Source organism: Cydia splendana, chromosome 8, assembly GCF_910591565.1.
Source record: "Cydia splendana chromosome 8, ilCydSple1.2, whole genome shotgun sequence".
In the NCBI taxonomy this organism is placed as follows: Eukaryota; Metazoa; Arthropoda; class Insecta; order Lepidoptera; family Tortricidae; genus Cydia; species Cydia splendana.
The window spans coordinates 17,140,602-17,159,700 of record NC_085967.1 but is presented as its reverse complement, the minus strand read 5'-3'; the positions used below and the strand labels follow the sequence as shown (position 1 = coordinate 17,159,700).

Here is a 19,099-nt window from a genome sequence, read left to right as displayed (position 1 = left end):
TTTTCATGTATCTTTGATTTTTTCGCCTTGTATCCGTCTGACTGTCGTTTTCGTCACATAAGTTTACATAGTCTTTCATGTTGATATCATGTTTCAGTGTTTCACATACATCGTTGCTTTATGCATGGAGTAAATAAGTATAATTTCCACAGTGTTGACGAATTTGTAGTTACATTCATTTAAAATATGCCACAAAACTGTTTCTAATAAACTGTAAGCCATTTTTCTTAGTTTCTCAAATAATAAAATTGCCATAAGCAACCATATACATACTTCGTCTTTGACTTGGCGGTAGAGGCAGCAAGTTATTAAAATCAATTCTGCTTACGCTGCCAATTCCAACACCTACGATTACAATTAATATTAATTTCATTATTTCGTCGAAACTCATATTAAAGTCAAAAAATCAACAACGCACCATAAATCCAATAAAACAGAATGAATATAGACGGTCAAGCAAATCTTGTCAGTCAAAAAAGGCGCGAAATTCAAATTTTCTATGGGACGATATCCCTTCGCGCCTACATTTTTCAAATTTGCCGCCTTTTTCTACTGACAAGATCTGCTTGACCAAGTGTATTTTTCAACTTTACCTCCATAACAATTTAAAAAATATAACTACGCGTGTTTGAGTAGACCTTTTTACCGCTAACGTTTAGATGAAATATTTTAAATGTTTTTATTTGTGTAGTTAAATTTATAATTTAAAATTATAAAATTATAGAATGTATTATTTATTAAGTTCATGTTGATTTTATACAAATAAAACTACAAATAAATAAATATAAATAAATAAATTGTTTTTTGTTTTTTTTTAATAGGCGTAGTGGCAGAGTGTCATTACGAACCATAAAGCAAATACTGCCTCTAGTTTTTTTTTAAGGATGAATGCCACGATGCTGTGTCACAAATATCTGTGAAATGAAAATTAAAAAAGAGGACTTTGCCGGCCTAGGCCTGCAAGATGTGTATGAAATTCCATTAACGACCTTTTGTCCTAGCCGCACCTGAAACGTCATACTTCGCAGCCTATTATAAGGAACATAACATCAATATTTCATTGCATGTTTGAGAAAATTATATTAAGTACATATAAGCCATACAATTAAGACCTTTATCAAGCACAACTGCGTCAGTTATTTCACTTCGTTGTGCATTGTGCAAGACATCGGTGATAAATACACTCGGGTGCAAAGAAATCGGACCACCCCAGCATTTTTATCATTTTTTCAATTTCTGTAAAAACTGTATGTGCTACTGTGACATATTATATACCTAATGAAAGGTTGGCTTTTCCTCTATAAATTGATGTGCTTTTCACAGGTTTACTTCCAATATTTTCAGGCTTTCAGGGCTAAGAACTTTGTCACCCTAAAAATGCATACTGGAGTGAAACTTATGCATAATGGGAAAACTGCGATTCTAAAGATATCAAGTAAAAATTAAAACAATTTTCAGCATTTTAATACCGTATATTGCCTCCTCTAGCCCTACGACATGCAGTCATTCGGTTTTTCATTGATCTTATGAATTTTTTTACAGTGTCTTGAGGGATGCCCGCCCATTCTTCTTCGATCGCAGTCTTTAGCTCCAGTAAGGATTCAGGGGCGGGATTTCTGGCCCGGATTCTTCTTTTCAGCTCGTCCCAAATGTGCTCGATCGGGTTTAGGTCAGGACTGCGGGCTGGCCACTCCATGACTCTGATGCCGACCTCCTCCAAGTACTCCTTAGTGATCCGGGCTGTATGCGGCCGAGCGTTATCTTGCATGAGGATGAACTCATCGCCGATATAACCCGCAAATGGGACCACATGATCAGCCAGGATTTCCTCCACGTACCGACGTGCAGTCAAACCGCCTGAATTCGGTCTGGTACCTGGCCCTGTGATGAACACAATGTCCGTCTTCGCTTCCAAAGAAATACCAGCCCAGACCATGATTGACCCCCCACCATAAGCAACACGTTCCTCGATGCAGCATTGAGAGAACCGCTCCCCAGGTCTTCGGTAGACTCGTACCCGTCCGTCATTGCCAGACAAAGTTATCCTGCACTCGTCGGAAAAAAGTACGGAACTCCATTGCTGAAGGGTCCATTCTTCATGTTCGCAAGCGAAGACGCGTCGTTGTCCACGATGTATTGGGGTGAGTTTTGGGCCATTTGCAGCTCTGTGAGCTGTCAATTCCTTCTCCTTCAGTCGTCTTCTAACTGTCCATCGGCTGATAGACACATTCCTGGTCTCTAGGAGCTTCTGCTGAAGCTGAACGGCATTCAGTCGACGATTTCGTAGCGAGGTAAGAACGATGAAACGGTCATCTCTCTCAGAAGTGATGCGAGTTCTGCCAGTTCCGGGTCTTCTGGATAACGTCTGATCTACGCGGAATCTCTGGAAAACACGTTGAACCGATGACTTCGATAGGTTGAGTTGTCGAGCCACTGCACGTTGACTAAGCCCTCCCTGCAATAGGGCAACTGCTTGGCCGGCTTCAGTCGAGGTAGTATCCATTTTTCTCCAGTTTTTCCAGGTTCAGGCGATGAGAGTAGTGTTCAGGAAGACGTACCAATCACGAATGATGCATAAACAATGATAATGACTGTTTTTATACCTAATGATAAGTGGTCAATTAGTGCATGCGCTAATGAGGCAGTTGGAGGGGGGTGATTTCCAGGCCCATATTTTGCACAATATCCATCCCCACCCCTGAATATTGATGTCATTTGATAGGGCAGAAAATTATCTACCACGTGGTATTTAAATTATCATGATCGAGGTTACAGTTTTTACACAAATTGAAAAAATGTTGAAAATGCTGGGGTGGTCCGATTTCTTTGCACCCGAGTGTAGTACATTACTACAGAGGCTGGGAAGTAAGGGGTTGCCGGCCGAATGCATATAGTTATGAGTTATGAGGCCGACAACCCCTTTTCACGCCGAGGTATGTATAGTGCTTTTCTTAAACATGCAATGAAATAATAATAAAAATTGATGATGATGATTGTTTCATGTCCTAATGTGGATAGGTTATTCAGTGCGTGGGGTTCATAAGGGGAACGAAAATTTTATTATTTTTGCGCTACGACGCACGGTTTAAGAGCATTATAAAGTATTTTTAGTTTTTTTTTTAAATATTAATTAGGGGTTTCTTACAGAGGAACGAACATTTTATTATTTTTGCGCTACGACGCATGGTTTAGGAGATACAGCCCTATATTTTTTTTTGTTTTGTTTTTCTTTTCTTGTGTTTTTTTTTAAATATTAAGAGGTTTCCGAAAGGGGAACGAAAATTTGATTATTTTTGCGCTACGACGTACGGTTTAGGTGATACAGCATTATAAAGTTTTTTTTATTTATTTTTTATTTTTTTTGTTTTTTTTTAAATATTAATTAAGGGTTTCTTACAGAGAAACGAACATTTTATTATTTTTGCGCTACGACGCATGGTTTAGGAGATACAGCCCTATAAATATTTTTTTTTTGCTTTTTTTTTTCTTTTTTTTTCTTTTCTTGTGTTTTGAGGGGTTTAAATGTTATTAAGGGGTTTTCTAAAGGGGAACGAAAATTTGATTATTTTTGCGCTACGACGTACGGTTTACGAGATACAGCATTATAAAGTTTTTTTTGTTATTATTTTTTTCTTTTTTGTGTGTTTTGTTTTTAATATTAATTAAGAGTTTCTTACAGAGGAACGAACATTTTATTATTTTTGCGCTGCGACGCACGGTATAGGAGAGACAGCCCTATAAAGATAAAAAAAAAGAAATCGTACCATAAACCATAAAGCATAAACTGCCTATAGTTTTTTTTTTAAAGCGGTGCGATAGTGTGTTATCACTTTAATGGCTGAATGCCACGATGGTGTGTCACACATATATGTGAAATGGAAATTTAAAAAAAAATTACTTCCCGGCCTAGGCCTTAAATTTTGTATGAAATTCCTTTACAGTTCTCTGGAGTTGCTCCGCCCTAAACGTGATACTTTGAAGCCTGATATAACGCCCGGAGTGACGACATTTCATTGCATGTTTGAGAAAAGATTCTTTAGCCTCCAACGTTGTCGTATAAATGTAGGCAATATTTTTGGGGTATTCCCATTCCGTTTCATTTAACTGGAAGCATGGCAGTGCCCCCGCTAAGACAAACCTTGAAAAATTGAATATGTTGTTCGATTTCTTTATTAATTAACTACTACCCTATCAGATATATCAGAACGGCCAAGGTGCCACATGTACTCTAACGTCTTGACAATAGAGGCCTGTTTAGATTATTTGTGACCTCCTTAGCTGCAAATATAACCGATGGCGACTGCACAAAAGATCATTAATACTAAAACGTAGCTAAGTTATTTTAACTATAGTAATGCCATGACACAATACATGTGGAAAGGTGAGGTCAACGGACTATTGACATCGCATTGACGATGCGCCATCGTAATATTAATACTTATTCATTCCGCGATGGTATTCTGCAGTATTTTGCACTACACTTAACTGGCGACATTTAACGCCAAAGTGAATACACACGTCTGAAACACAGCAACAATAATTTTGCAAGCTAAATTAGACCCACTTCCCAGTATTCGATTTAGCTGAAACTTCACATACCGTCAACCGGGGTGAATAGGGATGGCTGGGGTGAATCTGAATAGGGACAAAACTTTAAATGTGATTTACCTGACAATTTCTTAAAAACCGGCCAAGTGCGAGTCGGACTCGCACTCGAAGGGTTCCGTACCATTATCTATAAAAACGGTCACCCATCCAAGTACTGCCCCGCCCGACGTTGCTTAACTTCGGTCAAAAATCACGTTTGTTGTATGGGAGCCCCACTTAAATCTTTATTTTATTCTGTTTTTAGTATTTGTTGTTATAGCGGCAATAGAAATACATCATCTGTGAAAATATCAGGTGTCTAGCTATCACAGATCACGAGATACAGCCTGGTGACAGACGGACGGACGGACGGACGGACAGCGGAGTCTTAGTAATAGGGTCCCGTTTTTATTACCCTTTGGGTACGGAACCCTAAAAATACCCACAAAAATTGTATCATTCGATTGAAAATAATAGTAGATTTTGTAAGATGCAATTGGTGTGGGTAGTTATTAAGGAATTGTCAAGTAAATCACATTTTAATTGTCCCTATTCACCCTAGCCATCCCTATTCACCCCGGTTGACGGTACCTACATAAGTACAGTCACAATAATATGTTACACAACGAAGACCACAAAAATATCTGACACGATCTTATTTGTAGAGCCATAAGAGCGTGTCACATATTTTTGGGGCCTTCGAAGAGTAACATATTACTGCAGGTGACTGTACATATGTAAGTTGGTTGACAATGCAATATTATGATACTATCGAACTGATTTGACGATGGTCACTATAGGAACTCTGTGATAAACGCATCGTACGTGTATTTGGATTTGTTAGATTTTTCTCGATGAGTATTAGTTGCCCGTTGAAAGAAAAGTACAGTCAACGATAAAGCTTGTATCAAAAATGTTTTTTTTTACAAAAAAAATTATACATCGAATTTTCTACTCGTAGTATGAAAGGTAACCAAAACCAACGTCACGCTAAAGAGTTTTTCGCGTTATCAAGATTTTAATTTATAAGACGTTTACACAGTAAATTAAAAATATTAATTTTGTTTTAATTCGACGTAAGTTAATTTGATGATGTCGGTCCCATCGCAACCATAATCTACGTGTATTAAAGCAATGACAATAGCTATAAATCATAATCAACTTGAGTTGATAAGATTACTATTACCAAAGACATATGTAACTTCGTATAAGACGAATAAAGTCTAAGGAAAAAACGTGCCTCGGAATTCAAGCAAAAGTCATTCTCGCATAGATGGCGCACACACCTTTAGCCTATCCTCGGCTAGATGGCGTGACGACACCGTTTTATATTTAACAATTTTAACACATAGATATCAGTGAATGAACATGGATCAAAATGATATAAAAATAATAAAATCATTTATCCATATATATACATTTTTTCATAACTTTATACGTTTTCATTTTGAGTTTTAGTCGTGTGTCGATAGATGGCAGTAAATTTACAGTGACTACAAAATTTACAATGACAGGACCCCTCTATACTATCTATTCTTTTTGCTATTACGTTATGCAGAGCGATGTACTCGAAAGTCTAAACATAATCGGAAGACTTTTTTAAGCCGGTTTACACGTTGGATGCGGTTCCGCACGCTGCTCCGGTGTGCGAGCGGGACACTTATCTATACGTGCATAGGCACTGCCTCGCTCACACATATACACTGTAGCGTGCGGATTCACATCAGTGTGATAAGTGATAACCGTGATCTGCTTACAGACGAGTAAAAAATAAAAATTTCTAATATCTAGTTTATTTTTTTATTTTTAGGGTTCCGTAACTCAAAAGGAAAAAACGGAACCCTTATAGGATCACTAGTGCGTCTGTCTGTCCGTCTGTCACAGCCTATTTGCTCAAAAACTACTGGACCAATGAAGTTTAAATTTGGTACACATATGGAAGTCTGTGACCCAAAGACGGACATGTAATAAAAACAAATGAATTTTAAGCATAGGGGGCACTTTTAGGGGGATATGAGAAACAAAAAAACAAAGTTTTTCAAACCATATCGTGTTACATATTAAATGAAAGGGCTTAATTTGAGGATCTCAAATATATTTTTTCTATAATTTTATATGAAATAGTTTAGAAGTTATTTAAGAAAATAGGCAAAAAATAACCATTCCCCCCCTTAACTCCGATACTACTGGGTATAAAATTTAAAAAAAATACACATAATAGTTCTTCACCTGTAGATGACAGGAAAACCTATTAGAAATCTACAGTTAAGCGTGAGTCGGACTTAAGAAAAAAAAACGCGGTTCGGCTGTTTTAGGGACACAGCCGTAATAGTTTACGTGAAACGTGGTGTAACGTCGTGAAACAGCTTTTGCGAAGGCCGAAGGCCGAGCTACGCGTAGGGCCGAAGGCCCGAAGCAACCCCCAGAGACTTTTTGAAACGCACGGCCGAAGGCCGTGTTGCGGGAGAGTAGTGCTCAAATACAGAACAATTATATATAGTACAAGTGTCTGAATGCGAAGGTCGAAGGCCCTGAAGGCCCGGAGCCTCTGACATGTGCATGCTTCCTGCAAAGAAGATCGTCGATTTTGTTCTATCTTTTGTTAAGCGATTGGGTCCGATACCTATAGATTACTGGAAAAACGTATAAGAAGTCTGCAATTAAGCGTGAGCCGGACTTAAGAATAAGAATTGCGGATAAGCTCTATCAGGGCCACAACCGCAATTGTTTACGTGAAACGTGGTGTGGACAGCTAGTGCGAAGGTCGAAGGCCAAGCTCTGCGTTGGGCCGAAGGCCTGAAGCATCCGAGAGAGGTGCGCCTCCCACGTAAGGTCGATGGATGAGCTGTAGGAGGTTAGTGCTCAAACAGAACAAATAATAATAACAAATAATTGGTTTAAGTACGAGTAGCTAAATGAGAATCAGAGGGTCTACCGAAGTTCGCAAATTACGTAGATTTCTCTTTAACTCCAATGAAACCGTAATTAGTGTGACAGAGAGAAATGCCAGCAATTTGCGAACTTCGATTTTCGCGGTTATAGCCATAGCCCTGTTATATTGAAATAACAGAGATCCGCCTAACCAATGCAAAAAAATGAAGGCACTATTTAACACAATACTTGAACAAAATTAAAAAAAATATTGCGTAACTGTCCTCTGATACATATTTATAGATTATTAACTATAAGATATATTAACTCACATTTATAGACACGGGACTAACGCAAAATTTATTCAAAAATTTATTTATATGTGTTCAAAACGCGGAAGTTTTAAATATTATATCCTCTGATAGCTCAGTTAAAAAACACGGAAAAGCCGTGGCGTGCCCCTAGCCAGCCATGTGTGGAACAATTGAATGAACAGTTGAATGTACTTAAGAACTTCGCTTTGCTCGCTCGTTCGAAAATGTGTGCAGTACGGAACCCTTGGGACGCGAGTTCGACTCGCACTTGACCGGTTTTTTTGTAAAGCGTCATTGTTATTCTGCAAGTATGCCCCGGCGGACCCGGTAGGCATTGGTATACAAACAGAACTAAGACCTTATAAAAGTGACAGCATTTATATAAGGTTTCGTTTCAAAACGGAACTAGTTTATAAGTCTGTTTATTTACTCGGTACTGGACTATCGCGATAGCATCTAGATAAGCTTTCGTTTCGAAACGAAACTTTGCACGAATATTATAATTAGGTATAATTAAGTTTGTATTATTTACGTAGGTAATCAGACTATCGCAATGTTATCGAGGTTTATTTAGACATTGACGCGTGGATGGTGTGTGGCGCGCCATGGCCTGATAAGATGAGATGTTATTTGCTATAAAGTGCTATTTACTAGAGATGCCCCGAATAGTGAATTTGGCCGAATACCGAATATTCGGCATGACATGCGAACATTTTGAGTCACAATTATTATGAAAACTGTTCGCCAACAAAGCACAATGTTTGCTAAGATTTATATTTTTATGTCGAACAGAATTTTAATGAATGTAAGTCAATCAAATCAGACACATGATAAGAATAAAATATTTTGTAATCGACAAATGCTTAAAAACATGCATTCGTATTTTAGCTACTTTCCAAGAATACATTTAAAAAAATATTAAATATATGTACCTAGTTTGTGGTTATTTTTTTGTGTAATTTTTGTTTTTAGGTAGGTGCAACAGATATTCGGTATTCGGCCGAATAGTAGGGAACATTCGGCCGAATACCGAATATTCGGCAAAGTGGCCGAATAGGCCGAATACCGAATAGTTGCCGAATATTTGTGGCATCTCTACTATTTACGAACATTCTCAGGCGTTGAGCAGCGGTAGCCCACGCGTATATCACCAACGAATCACGTATACGGGTTGCCGTTTATATACGTAACGTAGCATAGAGTTAATATTAAAACCAGTTCCTTTTTTTGATGCCAATAATCTGTGTAATCCTTCGTATAACTTGGGCATAACTTATGGAAATTTGAGATATTTGTAAGTCGAATTGCGGAAAGATAAGGCCCTAGACTAGCATTGGGGCACATCTTCCCATAAAAAAAATATAAATGGTTTTTCAGATTGAATTTCATAAATCCCATTAGACATATTACGCAGCGAAATGTTACATATATATCCAAAACGCAAAAAAGAGGAGTGTTTATAAATTTGAGTCCCTAATAAGCTCTGGTTTCCTAGGATAGCGGTGCCGTCATATAGCGGCCGTCTCCATACAAAATACTACACCATCCATATTTAGCCGTATTATTTTGTATGTGATGATGATGCTCTCCTGACCGATTTCGGCCACAGCGACTGTGTGCTCTGGAGTAGGCAATTTTTATCTCGTGTTATTAGAGTGTAGCTGATCCACTCTCTGGTGCGCCCTTAAGTGGCTCACGTACCCTATCTTCTTGCTAAATACTCGAGCGCATTTTGGGCACGTCAGCACACCACCTATATAATTGTAGGAAATTGAGGCTGGCGGCCGAGCCTTAAGCTCATCTCGTTTTTAGGGTTCCGTACCCAAAGGGTAAAACGGGACCCTATTACTAAGACTTCGCTGTCCGTCCGTCCGTCCGTCCGTCTGTCACCAGGCTGTATCTCACGAACCGTGATAGCTAGACAGTTGAAATTTTCACAGATGATGTATTTCTGTTGCCGCTATAACAACAAATACTAAAAACAGAATAAAATAAAGATTTAAATGGGGCTCCCATACAACAAACGTGATTTTTGACCAAAGTTAAGCAACGTCGGGAGTGGTCAGTATTTGGATGGGTGACCGTTTTTTTTTTTTCTTTTTTTTTGTTTTTTTTTTTGCATTATGGTACGGAACCCTTCGTGCGCGAGTCCGACTCGCACTTGCCCGGTTTTTTGTCAAGCTCACTGCGGCGTTCAGCCTACAAAAATTGTATTTATGTATATCTCAATTTTGTATGTAGACGGCCGCTATATGACGGCACCGCTATCCTAGGAAAACAGAGCTTCTGCCGACCGACGTTATTCATAAACGCGCTATATACGGTGGCTAAAAAATAACTGCATTCCCGTTGCCAGGGAGGTTTTGGGATTATACTGAGCAACTTTTACTATGGGACCATCCCCGAAATCGCGGAACAAATATTTTATACATTTTGGATGGTCCATTTTCTATGGGAAGATAATTTTTTTTCGCGTTTTCTGGGTTGGTCCCATACTAAAAGTTGTTCAGTATAATCCCAAAACCTCCCTGGCAACAGGAATGCAGTTATTTTTTAGCCACCGTGTATACAAGCCTCAATTACCTATTAGGTAATCGTTTGTCTTCTTATCGAATTTGACTTATGTATTTGTAAGAATAGGAAACATAAATTAACTAATTAAGGCTTGTAGTTTAATGAATAAGGGGGTAAATGTGTGTACTCACTAGTGGGGGTAGACGCGCGTGGCGGGCGCATCGAGCTCGCAGGGCGGGGGCCGCGCGGCCGCCGTCAGCATAAAGTTGGTAGACTCGCTGAAACAATTCGACAGCCTACTTCAAATTGTATTACTGTCTCGAGTGTCGCATGCGCAACCAGGGCATGGGTTACCATTACCAATGCAAGCTGGGGTGACTTTTGTACACAGCAAGACATCCTCCAGACTGAGCATAGTAGCTCTATATACCCCCTCTGCCACAAATACGGTAGTTTTACTCCATTTTGGAGTCGAAAGTGTCTTTGTGTGACGTACGTGTCTTTGAACGGACCAATCACGGCACGGGACCTCGCTCACCTCGTCCCCCGCACCCCCGTATTTTTGGCAGCATCGGTTTCATGAAATAATTGCTCTAAACTCCGTCTAGAGGATTCCTAGTGTATGCTTTTGTAGTAAAGCTTAAGCTTTTTTATTTGGAACTTCTAAAGGTGTGTCCAGATCTGACGAATCCGCCGCTTGCGAGACTTAAGTCGTGATCCATTCTCGAAAGGAGCGCTAACTGCTAGCATACATTTTGTAGGTACTAATTGAAAAGCGCGCGTGCAGGGCGCCGCATTTGCCAGATCTGAATGCACCAGTACGTAAACTTGTTATTCAAAAAGAGTAGCCTAGGTACTTTCCTGTCATGAAGTGGAGCATTTATTTATTTGTACTCTGGTTACAAGATTACATGATTGGAGGTGGATGGTTACGTGATTTTGATTGTGGACAGTTTGTAGAGTCTGTGCGGAAAGAGAAAAGTCGTGGAATGAATGATGATTCTTCTCTTTCCGAACAGACTCTATAAGCAGGGTTTATCATTTTATATTCAATTAAAGTGATACCGTGATAATTACTTATGAAACAAAGTATTTTCAATCACGACAGGGTTATTTTTATTTTTTAATTGATCGGTCTAACTTTACCGAAAAAAAAAACGCTATTTAAAAAAAAAATTAATAGACATAAGTAATTGAACATATAGGCACATAGTATGTTGAGCCCGCTCAGTGTCAACTCAGTAGTTAATTTTATTTCGTTTGGTTTCCCTGTACTTACTGTGTATTTCGAATACAATTTTCGGCAGACAAACCCTTTATAATTATCTAGATAAGTTGTACCTGCTGTTAAGACACACTCACTCTACTTCTAGCCATTTCAAACAATTGTGCTCAAAGTTGTGAACACCTATTTCTACCTTTTTGAATATCTACGCAGTGTAACCATAGAATTCTAACTCATAAGTCATAATTCATTAGCGAATAATTATCTAGAAGTATTTCGAATTTCATAAAAAAAATTACAATATCCGTACGTACGATACACACCATGGAAGTTTCCGTTTTATTTAAATCCGTTTGTTCCCCTAGCTAGACAACAATGTAAGCCGGCCGTCTGGGTTACTAGACGAACAGTTGATTCACCCCTCACGCAACCATTGAGAAACGTTTTTTTTATCTATTGTATTCAAATTATTTCTCCATTTCTAGTGTACCATAAATATTTTCAGTTCGGTTATAGGATTTAAAAGATTGCTAAACATAGAAAAAGTAGATATTTCTGCCGGTAAGCAGCACAATAAAAATCGGTAAATAATAGGTTGGTACTTCTCGAGGCTAATTGTGATAAGGACCGTATCGTTAATTATGGAAACAACTTTACTTAGCCGCTTTTTCTGGTATTATATTTTTATTTAAAAATTACACATATAGTTTAATTAGTGCTTTAATAATAAGTTACATTTCGTCCTGGGAGATCACGTAAAGCATATGGTTTGGACAATATTTACCTAATCCTTCCGAGTAACAACAACGATTGTGGACAAATACTACAAGAAAATTTGAGGTTTGCGAACAAGACAAGATATTACACAAAAAAAATCATACTATGTAAACAGCAATTACACATGATTCGTAAAGCGAAACATCTGGGCATAGTCTAATCATTTATTTTAGTTGGAAAAAATGTTTTGGATCTGTGCATGGTGGCCTTTTAGAGAAGATGGCATGTTACTTACGACAACCCCGACTTTGGTATACAATATAACCATCATGGAGCGTTTCTATCGACCTGCTCTAGCCATGGTTCAACGCCATGAATGTCCGTTAGGCTTTGGATTTCGGTAGATTCTTTTAGCTGTTTCCCTCATTTCGCTTGCGTCAGAAATTGACGGGAATCCAAAATGTTGCATAAAAAGTCGTTTTCATGTAAAAATTAAAATTCACCACATTTATTCTGTGGATGTCCAATTGAGCAATCATGAAAAGGACACTTGGATGACATATTTTGGCAGCATATTAACCTTTTGTTTCTTTAAATCGTACCAAGGAATCGGTGAAATAGTCTCAAATTAAGTGCGATAGGCTTGTCCAAATTATATTTGCTAGACGGTATTAAAATCTTCATAAAGTCCCTAAAATAAAATAAATGTAAAACCTTCTTATATCAGATATGGCTTAAAAATACCCCCGGATTAAACCTTAAGAACATTGTAATACAAAATAATACACACGTCAACAGTTAGACCAAGTTTTATCTGTTTCCATAATTAACGATACGGTCCTTAAACGTATAAAATTATAAATAAATAAGGTTTACGTACTAGTTGACTAACAAATACACCCCAGCATATCCACTATTTAGTGGGCTTAAGATGCTAAGTACCTATATCTAAGTAGGTACATATTGTTATATCTATTGTTTACATTTTGAAGTTTTGTATCATAATGTACGCATGGTACTCTAAATTCACATTTATACTCTTCATACATAAATAAGTAACATACAAATACTTATGTATGCCTAATAAATATACTCGACAGGCGGCTAATAGAACTTTCCATAACACCTAATAACACGAGAAAGCAACTAAATTCAGTCTCCCGACTTTCTGTATATCATTACAGAGTTGAAATATTCGTACATTAAATATACAGCACCAGCGAGAATTTGTTTAACATTAAACAAGAGCTGAACTTGAACTCATGGTGATATGTATCGTGTGGGGTTGAGTGTGAGACAGAGCCTGACTCATGTGATAAACATGGCTTGTATGGTGACTCTGACTGATAACAGTTTATCTTAGCTATAAAAGCATGCCCGGGCGTTGCCTGACCCTAGCCCGGCTATCAATTTTGTGTCTCAGGCAGATTTTCCCTTTATACGTCTGCAGGTACTGAGTGGAGCCAGTGGCGGATTTGCCCTAAGGCCAAGAAGACCCGGGCCTAGGGCGGCTAGATATTAGGGGCCGCAAATTGTGCCAAAAAATTCGCTGATGAAATGATGTGTGCTGAGAAAGTTGCGGCTATAGAGCCTGGGGCCTAGGGCGGCAAAGACTGCAAATCCGCCACTGCGTGGATCAGTAGTTACTCTCTATAGCTCTCAAGCCGCGGCGGTGTACTGACTTGAGTAACATGAACGACGCGCCAACTTGGCCACCCTGACGGCTCGGCCACGACATTGAGCGACTCGCGACGGCGGCAGCGACAACCATAGGTGAGAACGAAAGGTCCGATCGCTGTGTCTCGCTCCAACCTATGGTTATCGCTGCCTCCCTCGCAAGTCGCTCAATGTCGTGACGGATCTGCTATGAGTTAGGGAGTACAGTCGTCATCTGATATTTTATATCGGCACAGCCAAGATGTTCACAAATATCCGAACAAAGCCCCTATTATAGAGACGTTATAACATAGGTGCATGTTCGAAAATGTTTCGAGTACCTTGGCCGCTCTGATATACCGATCCGAAGGCGGCAGTAACGACGTAATACTTTATTCTCGGTTTTAGGGCTGATTTAGACGGCGTGCGAACTCGCATGCGAGTTTCACTACATTGCGGGTTTTGATCGGTCGATTGAATTGTCCGCAATGTAACTAAAATCGCATGCGAGTTTGCGCGCCGTCTAAATCAGGCCTTAGGGATGCTCCAATGACTTCGTATTTGAGCGAGGATGTCACTCATACTGGTCATACTTGCGCCATGGTAGTATTGCTGCATACCTATATTAGCGTATGCTTGACAAAACTTATAGGGGCCAAATAAGGAGGCATTATGCGAATAAGAAAAAAATGATTTAGATTATTTTCCTGCTCAATGCTACACAGTGGATCTTCTATACTTATAATCTATTCTGTAACTAAATATAAAAGTTACACGTGCTCCCAAATTCGCCTTATATTGCCATGTTGAACCCAGAAAGATAAGGGTATTTATTATTAAAGTAAGACAGAGACAAGTAAGTAATATAGACGTGTGTCGTTGTGTCTTTCCATCGATTTAGAATTAGATGCTCCACTTGGCAATAACGCCATATTGTGAGTTTCCTGAGTTTTAAATTAAATTACGTTGTTCTTTAATTTATTTGCCTGTAGATGTTTAGCTATTTCGATATAGATATTTATCCTCCTTGCGACTCGAAGAATGGAGATTAACAGTCTATTATTCACTTGTCTTTAGCCGATTAGAGGCCGGTTAACAAAACCGAACCTATAGTGTTCTTTGAGCAAAGATAATGAGATGAGACATCCAGCGACCCCTCGTCACGATAACGTAAAGGAGTACATTTCGCCATCGCAATGGGCGTTTCACGTAGACCAGGCCCCGTAGACGACATGCCAATCGCTATCGCTCCGTAGCGAACGAAACGCAACTGTCACTGTCACACTAATATGGAAGAGCGATAGAGAGACACAAAGCGATTCGATGGCGAAGCGCAAGCGATTGTGACTTTGGCTTGGGCGACAGGACTCACAGACATTTTCAAGCCATTGTACTTTGATATGTTTACAAACAACGCTATGTGAAATATAGTAGGTATACGAAGATTACACGCGGGGCGTCTATAATTGATAATTTTGGTTATTTATGGGACTTGATTAATGGTCTTGTTTGTTCAACGTTTCACATAATTGTACTGTGTATTCACAATGGATCTCATCATAATGAGTTCATTTTGTATTCAAATAAACAAAGACATGAAATTTATGGAAATATGAAGTACAAGCCATGTGTTAAATTTATGTTAGGTATATGGAACCACGAAATAAATGTTAATCGGTCCCAGGACATGCTTTCCAGAGAGTTTATAGTTAAAATTGAATATTACCATCTAAAAATACGTCGTAAGTCTAAAGATGCAGATGTAAGGGCGTCAATGGTTTCTTACGAAGGTTTCATTTCAGACAGTGACATTATATCCCAATATCCTCGCTCTTTATACCATAGACAAAGAATACTAAAACGAGTAAAGTTGTGCAAAATGTTACAGCTACATATTTGAAAAGCTAAATTGCATAGAGGTGTACGGCCCCATACATTATGCACCCCATTTCCAGTATAGCCCTTCAGCAGCAAATTTGCAGCTACGTTGTACACTACATTAAACATCTTAGTATTCGCTTGTCTATAGATTAATACTTAAAAAAAAAAACAATCTGGCGACCGCAGAGATAATTTGAAGCAACTTACCTCGCAGTTCTCATCCTAAGCGCCGCGCAGTTCTCCTTGCACTTGTACGCGAGCACCTGCTTGATGCGCGACACCTCCACGTCGGGGAAGTGTCGGCTCACGTAGGATATGAGCGCGTGCACCCGGCGGCGGTCCAACGGAGGCTTCGTGGGCCGAGACTCCTGCCCCGCCCGCGACCAGCGCTGCCCCGTCACGGAGCAGGTAGCCAGCTCTATAGGCGAGAACAGCGCTGCGGCTAACCCCCGCGTCACCTTCCTATAATCCCCCCACTTCACCCCCCGGAGCAGCTCCTCGCGAATCTCCACGCCCTCGCCGAGTTTTATCTGGACACAAATTTATCAACATGATAAGTGATATAGTCTCACAATAATGTAGATGAAGTATCATATCTGAGGGCACCAATTTGTGATATCATTTTTTATCATTACGCAATCACCTAATAAGGAAATTAACGATTGCCTCATTGTTATGTACACTCCATGCATTCGGTGTATTGTATTTACACGTTCAAAGAATGATTTTAGTGTTTGGTAGTGCTCGTTTCTCTCCATAACAGTAAAAAAAAACCGCCTGTATTTATAATATCGGTTCTGTCGATATACCTAATTATTTGAATAATGAAACTGTGTTTATTTTCATAGCTTTGTCACAGACATTATACAGAATATGAAAATACTCCGTCTAGTATCGGTGGAAACTGGTTTCACAGCCTAACGTTAACCTCTTCTTCCATTTTGATACATTGTAAATATTATGGAAAGTCCACCTTATTCTGCGCCAGAGTTAGCCGTGTACCTATAGCATACTATAGTTTGATGACAGCTATCTGCGCACTATTTAGAGAAGCGATAACGTTGGGAAAGAACTTTGTCCTTAGCTTCCGACCCATGACTGCAATCAGGCACTGGCAGGGTTCATGCTCCCATATCTCACAGCAAATATTCATTATATAGTCACTTTATGTTTGCCCAGAGATCTGAGTTTAATGAGACATATTTGGGCCTTATAATTTTGAACATTTAGTTAAGACATTACAATACGTCAAATCATGGGATTAGTTGTCAAGCGGACCCCAGGCTCCCATAAGCCGTGGCAAAAATGCCGGGATAACGCGAGGAAGAAGAAGATTACAATACGGCATGTTTTTTTTACTTTTCCAATTTGAGAGTAAGTATAGGCCATACTGAGCAACTTGTACTTTTCGATTCTCGAGAGCGAAAAATAATTTGGCTCTCCTATACGAAACATATATCGATATCTAATCAGCCAAAATGTATAAATTTGTTGTGAAGTTTACCAACATAACTGTGCAATGTACTTAATAAGTATTTACTATCTATTACTATTTATTATATATTATTCACCTCACAAAATACGGCTACAAGTTGAAAAAGATCCCTTTATGCATGCTAGTTTAAAGGTATCATAAAATAAAAATAAAAAATAATAATCAGCCTATATACGTCCCACTGCTGGGCACAGGCCTCCTCTCATATATTTAAGGTATCATATTTAAAAAAATACTATATTGTCGTTTCATTATGTTGTGTTACCGGGCTTCAGTGAGACGTTTGGTAAATTTACTTACTTGACTAATAAGTAGGTACTTAATAAGTAATAATAAAGGTACCTCCAAACGGCATTATCATGAGATCATGATGTGTACCATTATTTGTTATCAGACCACCCAAAATGGTGCGATGTTGGATAAGCTGTTATCAGGAGTCAATTACCTCATCTTACGTGAAACTAATAATTTACTTAAATTTTGAAACAATCCCGTGTTATCAGAAGTTTGTAATCTATTCGTAATATATCTAAACGTAAACATTGAAACTAGCTTCACAAGTCTGTATAGCCCCGTATTTTAGTTATTTTGTTTAAAGAAACACCAAATTTTATATAATACCCAACTCTTGACTAGATTGATTTATTATTAAAAGAAAATAGGTATTTGCGCATCACAGGCAACCAATAATATCGTAAAATTAACTCTATTGTCATTAAAATACATACAGTACTTTATTACAAACATTTATACAGTAGGTATAATTCCAATAGCGTTCTCACAAAATTCAAAAGTACTACCTAAAGTACTCTTGTAACCATTTTGTTCAATCATGGTTGGTTACCAATTCGCAAGAAAGATATTAAGATTAGTGTAGGCGGAAATGACAGCCATTTGACCTTTCAACCCAGAAGATAAATTTTAATAGGAGTTTATTTTAAAGTTAGAGGAAATACGTCGACTGCCATACGGGAAGAAAATGTAAACGGTCTTACAGTGCCGCCCAAGTAACACAAAAGTAGCTGAATATTGTTTGAATAATAGAGCATGCCGTACTGAATGCTGAATAAGGTAGCTGTATATCTTCTGTATAAGCGCTAATACAGACGTTATACAGAAGGTTTGGGCGCAAAGAGCCAACGGGAGTGGTCATTTCTCCATACAAACGTACTCCTCGTTTTCCTCCGTGGTTTTTGAAGCTAGAGCAATGATTTTTTCAACACAGATTAATATTGTCAATATCTGTGTCGGACCGTTTTGCTTTTTTTGATATTTTTGTTTTTTAAGGCGCTAGAGCCCTTCAAAAATGGCCAAAATGGCCTAATTGACTATGCCGCAATGAGAGGCGTGGCATTCAAAACTGATATCAATTAGCCAAAAAAGCAAAACGGTCCGACACAGATAATTTCATAATCATTTAGATTTCCAAATTTGGTTACGATTGGTTAAGTTTTGGAGGAGGAAACAGAGGAGTACAAAACCTCGATTTTTGAGATTTTTACGCAGGATTTTTCGCCTTGTCCTTATCGCACTACTTTTAGGTGCCGCTTCCGTTAGCGAGACGGGTATATTTACCTAAAATATTTAAAACTCAGCTCCTGTTTCGTCTTAAAACTGAATAACAGTAATGTAATAGCTGTATAAGTGTGTGCCCACACATTGGATCGCTGAATAACACTTGTATAGAGGGTGTCAAAAGCTTCTATACCGCTTTTAAACCAAAGTTATCCAGCTTTGTATAGAATGACTCAGTTACAGTCACACGTTATGAAGCTTTTGGTTCAAAAGTGCATTGTTACAGAAAATATATTCAGCTATTTGTGTATGATTTGTCGTCCA

At 38.6% G+C, this 19,099-nt stretch overlaps 1 protein-coding gene across 2 annotated transcripts in view; it reads right to left on the bottom strand.

The window, feature by feature from the left end:
* LOC134792946 (uncharacterized) overlaps positions 1-19,099 on the bottom strand; it is a 48,070-nt gene that overhangs the window by 4,504 nt on the left and 24,467 nt on the right. Inside the window, exons 6-7 of one of the 2 annotated variants that reach the window (XM_063764422.1) lie at positions 15,973-16,295; positions 10,478-10,582 (exon numbers count right to left, since the gene is read on the bottom strand). In XM_063764422.1, the coding sequence (XP_063620492.1) occupies positions 10,478-10,582; positions 15,973-16,295 (428 nt within the window). The remainder of the gene's footprint in view (positions 1-10,477; positions 10,583-15,972; positions 16,296-19,099) is intronic. The other variant, XM_063764423.1, reaches the window with a different exon arrangement.